The sequence below is a fragment of the Pyxicephalus adspersus genome, chromosome Z (assembly GCF_032062135.1).
Source record: "Pyxicephalus adspersus chromosome Z, UCB_Pads_2.0, whole genome shotgun sequence".
NCBI lineage: Eukaryota > Metazoa > Chordata > Amphibia > Anura > Pyxicephalidae > Pyxicephalus > Pyxicephalus adspersus.
The window spans coordinates 6156510-6168764 of record NC_092871.1 but is presented as its reverse complement, the minus strand read 5'-3'; the positions used below and the strand labels follow the sequence as shown (position 1 = coordinate 6168764).

The 12255-nt window shown below is 39.8% G+C and overlaps 1 protein-coding gene across 1 annotated transcript in view; it reads left to right on the top strand.

Annotated features, from left to right (window-relative positions):
* Positions 1–12255, top strand: part of DIAPH2 (diaphanous related formin 2) — a 659108-nt gene that overhangs the window by 358982 nt on the left and 287871 nt on the right. Inside the window, 1 exon segment of the mRNA XM_072430145.1 lies at positions 8001–8130. Coding sequence (XP_072286246.1) covers positions 8001–8130 — 130 coding nt within the window.

Below are 12255 nucleotides of genomic sequence, written 5' to 3'. Positions count from 1 at the left end.
TCCCATGGCTGTTAAAGTCATTTCTAAGCCTACAAATTGCAGATATTAAATTCACTCTCTTCGTCTATCAGCATGTTAAATAGCACAGAGCTCTAATTCGGCATTTTGATTTCCTGCTTCTACTGCTAAAATCCCATCCTACGGATGTTTTTTTAAAACTGCACACGGAGGAATTAAAACAAAAAAAGGCGTTGGGGCATGGCGATTTCCCGGGAGGGGGAGACGGTAAAAACAACCTAATGTGACTGTTACAGTAATAGGTGGCCTTGATTTTTTTTTTTTTAGTGAAGTCCAGATGGAAGCAAAGGGTCACAGTTAGATCAAAAGAAAAGTGCCATTATTGCTTCTAAAATAACTCCACTTTTCAGATTGTCCTAGCTTGACCACCAGCTTGTAAATAAACACTTTTAACCATGTACCAGCACTGATGGCCACTGATCAACATCTTCAGTGAAAGTGAATAGACTGTGCACACTCCTTCCAAATACGGCAATCAGATACTCAATTTAGGTGATTGGAGCTTTGGATCATCACTTAAGTGTCAATGGGCAAACCACTGATCAAGCTTTTATATTCTGGCATTCCAAAAGTGGTAATTATTTTAAAAAAATGATAACAGAAGAAGTGATGATCAGTTATATGATCGCCATTTCTTAAAAATAGCCTCCACAGCGAAGCAAGTTGCAGCTACTTATAAAAAAAAAATGCCTCTATTTCCTATGAGAGATTCCACTACTTGCCATCTGCAGGGAAGAAAGAAATGTTTGATGGTATCCAGAGAAAAAGAATAAATATCTGTCATCCACAAATAGCTCAAAAAAGTTCAGCCATTATTATATGAGTGCATCTGCTGTATGTTTGAAACTTCAGTTTTGTTAAAAAAAATGCATTTGATACATATTCATGATCTGAAATACAGTATGTATTGCTATATATGCTATAGCAGTCTGTGCCACAGCGGTTAGCACAAAGAAACAAGTTGAATAGATTATACATATTAGGTAAATCATTTTTCTTCCTCGATTTTGTTTCCAAGCTCTTTAAAACTTCTCAGGATTATTCCGCCGGCGTTCAACACGATCCACTAATGCTCGCGCTTCCTGCTGACGGTATTGGATTATGTAGACAATGTGAGGTTTGCCCCAGGAGTCCTACCTTACTTTATACCTGAGGCTAAAAAAGATAAAGTAAATATTTTATTAGCAGGACCTTGGAAATCTCTTTGTGGTTTACATAAAATCCCGCTCAGCCAATATTCAAAACTTCTCGAGGCGTTTGTTGTTAGGTTCAGTTTCTAGCCATGAAAGTCAAGCGGAATGTAAAGTGTGGATTTCCAGAGAAGTTTAAGCTTCTCTTCTGGGGAAACAGTCTGAGGGGAAATCATGAATTAGGATGTAGATGGGAGCTCCGGGGAATTGTTGCACCTTTTGAAGGTGGCATGCACTGCATTGAAATAAAAAGGGACAGCTTGTCCCAAGTGTGGTTTCCAAAGTATGGTTTCCTTTCACTTGTCCTAAGGACATAAGAGGGCTCCTGGGTATCACCAGGAAAGTCTTTTATAACACCAGATTTTTAAAAAGTAGAAAAAGGTTTTGTTACCTGCAAATCAGACTTCTAAAACCAAAGAATCAAGGTAATGTAATACCTTAAATGAAGTACCTGTTCTCCGCTTTTTAAAGTGCCAAACAGCTGCTGGTGGTGAACAGGGTGAACAGGGTGTGCCATTCTGGCACATGGCGTTCTGCATTAAATACATTGCGGTTCATTCATTACCCCAATGCATCGTAGTGAATATTCAAAAGTGAACACCTTATTACTAGTGGACCTATATACACATGCAGATATAATCAGAATGTATTACAGTCTGCACCTAAAAGTGGAAATTATCCAAACTATGTTGGTTGCAACATCACAAACATTTCTACCACACATCCTCCATGGGCTATAGATAGTTTTGCAATATCCACAAAGAGAGATGTATGTTGATGCATTCTCCAGCAGCTCTATGTATACATCTTGTCCCAGGAAAAATCCACAAGCCTCTGAGGCAATATGAGGATCTGGGGTGCCTGTGGGGGCAGTGTTCTGATCTAGGGTGCCTGTGGGGGCAGTGTTATGATCTGGGGTGCCTGTGGGGGCAGTGTTATGATCTGGGGTGCCTGTGGGGGCAGTGTTATGATCTGGGGTGCCTGTGGGGGCAGTGTTATGATCTAAGGTGCCTATGGGGGCAGTGTTCTTATCTGGGGTGCCTGTGGGGGCAGTGGTATGATCTGGGGTGCTTGTGGGGGCAGTGTAATGATCTAGGGTGCCTGTGGGGGCAGTGTTATGATCTGGGGTGCTTGTGGGGGCAGTGTTATGATTTGGGTGTCTAAAGGGGCAGTGTTATGACACAATTTGCCTGTGGGGGCAGTGTTATGATCTGGGGTGCCTGTGGGGGCAGCTATTTATAGGAATGGCTCAAAACTGCTCTTGGTAATACATCAGTTTGCCAAAACCCTCCAATGGATACTAGGTGCAATTAAAAAAGGTAAGGAACAAGTTTTTTTGGGCAATTTTACCACGTATTTATTTATGCATACATACAAAATTGCCCTCTCTCTGTACCTTCTTCAATTGTACCGGGGGTAGTGTTATGATCTAGAGTGCCAATGGGATACAATGGTATGATCTGAGATATCTGTGGGGGCAGTTATAATCTGCAGTGCCTGTGGGGTTTAGTGTTATGTTCTGGGGTGCCTGTAGGGGCAGTGTTATGATTTGGGGTGTCTGTGGAGGGCAGTTTTACAATTTGTGATTGTTTCAGTTGCCTAGGTCTAGGGATTCAACAACATTATGTGCAAAACATTGATATAAACTGACTCCCTGCAAGTACGTTATGACCAGGTTATTCCAGGGATATTCCAAAATGACAATGGCAGTATTCATCCAAGTGGTTCGGGGAGCATGGGACATCATTTTTGCTCATGGATTGGCCACCACAGAATCCAGACCTAAGCCCATTGAGAATCCTTTGGTTGGGCTGGAGAAGACTTTTCCATCATCAATAAAAGATCTTAGGAAAAATAGGCGCAACTCTGCGTGAAAATAATTGAGGTTGCTCTGCATAAAATTATCCAAATGATACCACAGTGAATGTGTGCCATAATCAAAGGCTGGCCAAGGAAATATGAGAATTTGTACCTGGCAGTCATGGGAGGGTCAGAATGGGTGTCCAGCCCATGAAAACTATAATGTCTGTCTGATACCTGTCTGATATCTTCATTTAATTCTTGCTTGTTTTTTATAACGGTCTCTGTAGCCTGATGCGGAAAGGTAATTCTTCTCATTTAAATAACCCATCTTCTAGTATAATACTTCCCGTGTATTTTTAGTGGCAGCTCATTCTCAAGCTGTGACAGTTAATTCTTGCCAAATGTATCTTGCGTTCTCTTACTTAACGCACTCATTGTCTTTGTGTGACTTTGGAAAGAATCCAGGCACATGTATATTAAGAATGTATATGTCTTGCTGCCTAGTCAAAGCTTTCTATACATAGAGCTCAGTCAAAGGACAACACAGCGGGATATAAAGAAAATACATTTCTGTAGTCCGCTTAAATTTTACAAGCAGGTTTTGAAGAGTCTAATAGATGCTTAATGGAAAACAGGCTCAGCGGGAGGCCTGCGGGAAGATCCCGTGGTGGTAGGTGTAGGTTTTAAGTGTATTTGGCTAAGAAAAAAAAAAGTGACTTTTTTACTGGCAAATTAGTCTGCTGAAGCTTTTTAAACCAGCCCAGGATTCTTGTAATGTACTAATAATAGGAAGAGACTATCGTGTATGCTCCATGCTATAGAAATAAGGAGGAGGGTGCAAAGTTTAGAGGAGCGCAACATCTCCAAAATTTTCACTAGCCCTCCATCATGTGGTAGAGATTCTGTAGGTAGATGAGTCCTTCAGCAGCACTATGTTCGATGGGAGAGTTAGAAAGAGAAAGGAGCAGAGTCCTCCAGCAGTGCAGAGTATTTCATCAGATATGAGTTAGATAGAGGAGCAAGCAGAGTCCCCCTGCAGAGTCCTAAAGCAGAGTAGAGTACTTCAGGGGAGTACATAGAAAAGAGCGGAGTCATCCAGTAGTACAAACTATTTCAGGAGAGGAAGGGGCAGAGCTTTCAAACAAATCACAGTATTTCAGCAGGGGAGAGTTGGAGGAAGGAGCAGAGTCTGCTGCGAGAAAAAGGAAGGAGCAGAGTCTGCTGCGAGAAAAAGGAAGGAGCAGAGTCATTCAGTAGTTCAAAATGTTAAAGTAGAGGAAAGTTGTATAAAGGAAGGAGCAAAACCCTCCAACAAAGCAAAGTATTTTGGGAGAGGAGAGTTGGAGGACAGAGCAGTTCTCTAACAGTGCAGAGAATTATTGGAGAGAAGGAAAAAAAATGGAAAAAGCAGAGTCATTCAGTAGTTAAAAATATTGTAGAAGAGAAGAGTTGTATAGAGGAAGGAGCAGAACTTTCCAACAAATCCGAGTGTTTCAGCAGAGGAGAGTTGGAGGAACAAGCAGAGAAGAATAAAAGCAGAATCATCCAGTAGTTCAAAGTATTTCAGGAGAAGAAAGTTATAGAGGAAGGTATAGTCCTCTAGTAGTAGTTCAAAGTATTTCAGAAAGGAGTCCTTCAACAGAGCAGAGTATATGAGGAGAGTAAAAAATGGGAGCAGAGTCCTCCAAAAGAGCAGAGTGTTTCATGAGAGGGAGGTTAGAGAAAGGAGTAGAGTCATCCGGCATGGCAGAGAATTTCAGGAAAGCAGAAATGGATGAAGAGAGTCTTCCATTGGTAAAGAATATTTCCCGAATATAAGATAGGGAAAGGTCAGAATCCTTTAGAAGAGCAGGCTATTTCAGGAAAGGAGAGTAAGATGAAGAATCAGAGTCCTTCAGCAGAGCAGAGTATTTCAGGAGAGAACGGCTGGATAGAAAGAGCACAGGTTGTATCTAAATATAATAAATATCAAGAACCAGCAACCCCTCTTTACCCAATTTTTATAGGATATGATTTGTTTAGGTATTATCATTAATAAAGATGAGCGAATTTCTCTAAAATTCGATTCGGTCGGTTCCCCGAATTTTCCGAAAAGATTTGCTTCAATCCGAATTTATTTGCGTCGAATAGCATTAAAAACGTCTATTTCCAGTCATTTCTGCTATTTCGCGGTTGCCGTACAGTACTTCTACTATGTATTCTTAGATAGAGTTTCACTATCTAAGAATACAGGGCACTACAGGTGATGAATGGGGACAAGGAAATTTTTCCTGAAATTCGGATCGAAATCCACTTCTTCAGCTTCGATTCGCTCATCTCTTATCATGATATTCCCTAACAGGAAGGGTAGGTAACATAGGGTAGGGTTGTACTTCTTCTACTTTAAGCTAAACAGAAAGAGTTCTTTAATGGACTGAACCACAATTTAAATTATGGTGTCAGTCCAAGAATTAGATGGTGACCATGTTTGATTTCATAATATAAATAATGCCATTTTACTTGGAAAAAAATAATTAAATGCATGGGGGAGAAGGGAATTTTGCTGACTGCGAGAGGTAATAATTATCTGAATATGTTATATTTGCCAATAACTTAGTACATGAATGTACTACAAAATAAATGTGTGTGTGTGTATAAATAATAAAATATTATTTTATAAACAATATAGCAATATGTTTTTAAATATGAAAAAATACCGATTTGTTTGGAGGATCACCTCCTGTGACTGTATCCATATTTTGAATCCCATTTATAAATTTTGTTGTCACAACAAGTAAAAGTCTATTTTTTTATTAATAACAAAACAATTACACTTGGAAACAAACCAACATTTATTACTTTTTTTGTGTTTTGTTTCTCTTAAAACAGGCAGCCAAATAAACTCATTACATTTTCATTTGCAAGCCCAATAGACTCATAATCCAACATTAAATACGGAATGATTTTCCTGTGAAAAATAATACAGACATTTGTTTACGGACAAATTATAGGTATTGTACGCCATGATGGCGCTGGGCCAAACAACCTTAAATTCATTGTTCCGTCATGGTTTCCAACATCCTTATAATTATTATTATTAATTTTTTTTTCTTTTTAGCGTGAGCTCCGGACCCCGAGCCGTTCTATCTAACAAAAACCACATTTACTGTTGGCTTTATACGGGAGGCGATTAGTGCGTACGCAGCGCTTCTAATCTCAAAACTTTGCATTGGAAGCGTTTTGTTTTTAAAGAAGCAAAAACTTCATTATGGACAAAGCGTTCGCAAAGTTCCAGAATTGCTTCTCAAGTTTTTTTTTCCTTGTTGCTGTCTAATTGAATATTGATTCTTTACCTCCTAAAATGCATTCACCCTGTATTTGTATGCTTATTTTTAACAATGAAGAGGAATGGTACAGCAAGCTTAAAGCTGCAATTCAGGCCAACATAAAGGCGTAAATAAAGGCAGCTCTGGATTTATTATTAACCAGTTATTGAGCTCATTTTAATAAAGCTCTCCAAGACAGAGGATGATGACTATCATTGGAAAACCTGGGTGATCCAGTTGCCATTTGTTTTTCAACACTGGACCAGATTCATTTTAAATTTGCTGGATCTAACAGGTTCACTCATGATAGTCTATCTTCTCCAGTTTTGGAGAGTTTTAATAAATTAGGACCCTTGTCCTAAGAAAGCTGGGGGAGGGAGAATCAGCACATGGAGCCACTCGGCTATTCTGCAGTGTTCATGAGCTAATACATAGGAAGCTGATAGGAGGGGAGATAAAATGGACAACGTGGTGACCCCATCATAAGCTTTTGGAGGGACAGGACCTATAAATGTAACTTGCAACTGCAAAGAAAGTCCCACCTTGAAAAATATACAATCATGTAAGTGGCTATTGCAGAAAGGGACAGGCAATGTCCCTTCTGCTTTACCTTGTTCTTACCTACCTGATCGCTGCCCAGCCATACAACTTTGCTGAGCTGTGCTTGCTTCCCTTGCATGTGGTGGGAATTAATGAACTTTGACGCGCCTACATGGGAGTTATGTCATCCTAGCATGACCAATCAGGATCATTGAAGATTGTAAGGAGGACGAAGAGAAGCAGGATACTAGTGGTGCCATTCAATAGAATAGGGATAGGTGAAAAGCATGGGTCAAGTTCTTACTTTGTATTTATTAAAAGTCAGTTTTACTTTTTTTTTTTTTTTTTTCAATTGATTCCAAAATGGGTAGGCAGCTCAGGTTTTTAGCTTATTGCCATACAACTTATCCCCAATTATCTATATACTTGTTTTATGTCTGTGACTGAAAGTTCTGAAACCAAATGATAAGCTTGACATTCAGGCAATCCTTATTCTTTACCATGAGTTTGGTAATGGAAGCCACCATCATCCTTCTGCGATAGGTCCAATTTAGCTGCAGGAGAGATTAATCAGCAACAATTAAATGATCTCCAGGTCATCCAATAACAAGACACCACAATGCTATTCAACCACTCTGCCCAAATTGGTGGAATAGCATTGTGACCCTAAAAAATTAGATTTGATTGGCAGGATTGGGTACGTTTGTGGGCTCTCAAAGTGTACAGTCATACTGTATTCTGGGTTAGTAAAGTTTACTTCCTCCAATACTCATCTCTTGAATACAAATGAACCAGTAGAGCTTTCACTATATATCTGATATCAGGAACTGAGGGTGGACTTTTCCTACAATTCCAAGGGAGCCGAGAGCAGAGCTGGTGGGATAGTCCATTCTGCATGGTAGTCCATCATGGCAGTGAGTCTGCCCCAAAGGTCCAGTTGTTGTACAAACATTTGGAGTGATGGAGTACTGGTGGTATCAGGCAATCAGAGATATGAAGATAGCAAATCCCAAATCCTGCTGTTTGGAGCCTTTGGGGAGCCATGGCTCATCGAGTGATTTCTTTTCTGATTTTCTGTTTAGCTTGCCTTTACATTCCAATTGAAGCATAGGTTTTGATGCAATTATTTCATTATCTCTGGCAGATTCGAGACACAAAGTCTTCGGACCAGAAGACAACTTTGCTTCATTTTCTCGCAGAAATTTGCGAAGAAAAATTCCCAGATATCCTGAAGTTTCCAGATGAACTCGAACACGTGGAGATTGCAAGCAAAGGTAGGTCAAGTTTTTATAATCCATACGGGACTTGATGGCAGTTAATATGTAATATACATATGGTGGAAAAATTAGGGATTATATCTGTCCAAATGCATTTTTCATTTTGGTTCTACGGAACCTTTTTACCTTGCTTTGACCAAGGCTCTTAGCTTTTTAAATGCAATTTGGACTGCTTCTGAGCCTGAGGCAGGAGATGGGACAGCACTTCTGCTTAGACAGGGAGAAAATACAAGCAAGTAATACAAATGTAGAGGGGGTGCTGATTATTTTAAATGAGAGTGGTGACCAGCTCTGCTAAGTTTGACATGAGTGTTATAACAAAAAATCTTACTGCTGTATAGTTGTATGGCTGAAAAATCCAGATACACAAGTAGAGCTGTTCTCTTGTCCATAGTTTATTGCTGTTATAAAAGTGTAGGTGGTTTTGAGCAACCATGTGGGTACTCTGAGGGCAGATAATTCCTCTAAATCATTGCTATATATTTTTTAAAAAAAGAAGTACTTGCATCCATAAATGCGTAGTTAGCACCTTTGCCTGGCAGTTGTGGAATTCTGGGTTCAATCCTCGCTAGCACCCGCTTCTTTGATATCATTGCTCCCTATAAGTGGAAACTTTGTAAGAATTATTAGAACGGTTATTTAGGCTTGAAAATCAATTACCACTTTGTGTTTCCAAGCTGTGTAAGGAGTGTTTGCAAGTAGTGAGCTGTTAGTTTTCGAAGTGCTGATTTCGATGCACAATGGGGAATAAAACACCTTGCCAGCACTTGTTCACAATTTCTGCTTTAAGTTTGCTGAGATCGAGGTGTCGAAGTGAAATAGTTGCAGCTGTTTTTAACACTGCCTGGCAGGGAGCGGAGCATCACTGCGTATCTGGATCATGCAAATGAAATGCAGACCAAAGGATGATGGGAACCGAATGCTAAAGATTTCTTACATGTGTAACTGTAAGCTAAAATCTTCATCAAATGTGTTCTGGGTGGGTAGCCGCAAAATTAGAAAAAGAGTTTAGAATCCACTGAAACCATGACATCAGGGTACTCAGCTCAGGCCTGGCAAATGGGACACCATGTTTTTTTTTTTCTGGGGGCTTTTATAGGGTTTTGCAGATATAATCCACTTCTGTGTGTGAATGGGTTTCCGCAAAAGTAGGATTTGGTCTCAGTGACCATTAGAAGTTGCGGACAACCATTGACAGTATTAGGATACAAAGTGACACTCCATAAGATGTTGTGGTATTTGTTTAAAAAGGAGTAAAATACGATAGAGTGCAATGGAGTTTTTTACGTGCAGTATTACTAAAGTTTGGTCTAGAAGGACCTATTCTCTCGGCAATTATGGCATTATATAGGTACCCCTCAGCTCAAGTATTCCTTTCTAATATGTTATCTGATCCTTTTACTATATCCAATGGAACACGCCAGGGTTGCCCTTTATCACCAACACTATTCGATCTAATTATGGAACCATTTGCGCAATCTATAAGAGATAATGGCAATATCCATGGTATACAAGTTGGTGAATCCTCACATGACATAGGGTTATTTGCGGATGATGTAATACTCTCATTAACAAACCCGCAGAGCTCACTCTTGGCTGTGTGGCAAACGATTGTAAAAAAAAAAAAAGGAGTAAAATACTACCTTCTATAAACTTAAACGTTCTGTGATCCATTGTCAGGTCAATACCTGTCCCTCAGAGGTCCCTAAATAGTCTAAGACAGGGTTTATTGAGCCTTTTAATATGGGAGGAAGCATGATATAATATTTAGATCCAAGGGAACCCCTGCTATAATTACTATATCCCCACCACACAGGACATGAGATGAGATGGGAAGAATGTCACCCCTATGGATAGCCAAAAAGATAATGGGTGTCAGTAAACTGACTGATGGAGGCACAAACCGCTCAGAGCTCAAGGAACCTCCAGCAAACTCTGGAGGAACCCTGGTTGGGAAACACTGGTCTAAGATCTACTTTTCTTTTGGTAAGGGAGGGGAATTATTTTTTCATTATCTATATAGGAAAAAAGCTTACACAAACATACAAACACCATGCAGATAGTGTCCAGGTCGACCCTGGAACCTTAGTGTCGCAGTGAAAAACTTCTAACCAATAGGCCAACTAAGTTCTCACCCATTACATAAAAAAATGTTCTTGCATCAATGTATCAATGCATTCAGTATTATTTTTTGCATGTCGTGCATGGTGATGGATGGACAACATAAGTCGCCCAAGGTCCTTTTTCAACACTGCATTGGTTTTAAGTTAAAATACTTTACTGGTCCTTCTTATATCTCACATATAGGCTTTAAATCAGATTAGGAGCACATACTCACCTCTTGAAAGTGTGTTTTGGGTATGATGCATTAAAAAATAACTTTATTTGATACATATTTATTTAAATGCCAGGTTCATACAGATGTCCTCTGTTGCCCATAGTTCAGGGTTTTCTCCACATTTCTAACATGAGGTAACTACCAAAGAACTTTGAGGTCTTTAAGGAACACCTGCTATAATTACTATAGTCAAAGCTCACGGAATGTTAGCTCAGTGGCCATTGAGAGGAATCCATCTTACATTGTTGGCAATTCAAAAGAATGTCACCTTTATAGATAGCCAAAAAGATAATTGGTGTCTTACGGTCACAAATTGCAAGCTTCTAGCAACCTCTGGAGGTACCCTAGGATTTCAAGGAACCCAGGATTAGAAACACAGCTATAGTGGATAAGTGCTGTCCCTTTATTTATCAGGCTGGAGCCCTAATAGTCTGGGTACATCTGGTGAATAAAAATAATCAGAATTGTAAGGAAATATCTAATTGCAGAGAATCTCATTCTCAATCTCAATCTCAATTTCATCCATATGGTGTCCAAGGTCTAGTTTTCTTAGCAAAGTGTGCTGGAATATATTGCTGCATCCTAAACAAACCATGATCATGCCATAAAATGTCTCTCATTTGTAGGGAGTTGATCGACGCCATTCCCTTGTACGTCAAACCACAAAATGGCCACCTTCCGACAGCTGCACGTGATAGGTGTGCCTAAATCCCAGCTGTCAACCTGATAGAGAAGTTAAAGACCTGGAATAGCTCAATCCGGCGTTATTGTTAGTAAGCCGCTCCACACCAGACAGCATAATCACCGTGCAAGCCAGTTGCTCCACAAATCAATAGTTACCTCGGAATCGCTACCTTTACATTTCACTAAATGTCAGATTGCCAGTGTCTCAGGTCATAAATATTCATTACACCCTCTGAAACGAGCTTTGTGAAAAGATGAGATGCTGTTTCTACAGAAATAGATTAAAACATAATGTGCCATTGCTTATCATGTGTAAAAATAATGAAATCTAAATTGAAGCCGGTTCGATTAAACTCGCCCAAGATAACTGAGAGACTGGCGGGCACCATCTACAGTCCGGATGAAGGAAGGTCTCGGTAATCCTGATGGGCCACCTAGGCTAAAAGATGGCCAGGGGTGACTTTAAGTAACCTTCTCACCAATGGAGGAGTGAAACAAAGTCCTTTGCTTGCTACTGCTGCAGGGTTAAACTGCACATGGATTTAGAACATAACACATCATCCTTTTCATGTCACGTAGATTCGTAATGGAAAAATTCAACACTTTTGGGTATTTCCTCTTTGGTAGATCAGGGCACTCCCTCTTATAATCGCCCTAATGTATTAAAGCTCTCCAAGGCTGGAGAGGATACACTTTCATCAGTGAAGCTGTGTGATTCAGCAAACCTGAAATTAATCTGGTCCAGGATTGAAAATATTTCCTAACAAATAGCAAAGTTACTTTGAAGAGATCCATTCCAGATTTGCTGGATCACCCAGCTTCACTGATGAAAGTGTATCCTCTCCAGCCTTGGAGCGCTTCAATAAATTAGACCCATTGCCTTCTACTCATGTTCTCTAAGAAAGCCATCTTTGTTTAAACTTCATCCAGGGCCACCATCTATTTCCTGGACTGAGATGACGGCTCATACCTCTTTTTTTATAATGTTGCTTACACTTGTGAGAAGAGGAAATGCTCTTGCAACAGACTGATGACATCACTTCAGCCAAGATAAAGGCTTAGGATGGTTTAATAATAAAAGGTGGAGTTTTTATTTAACT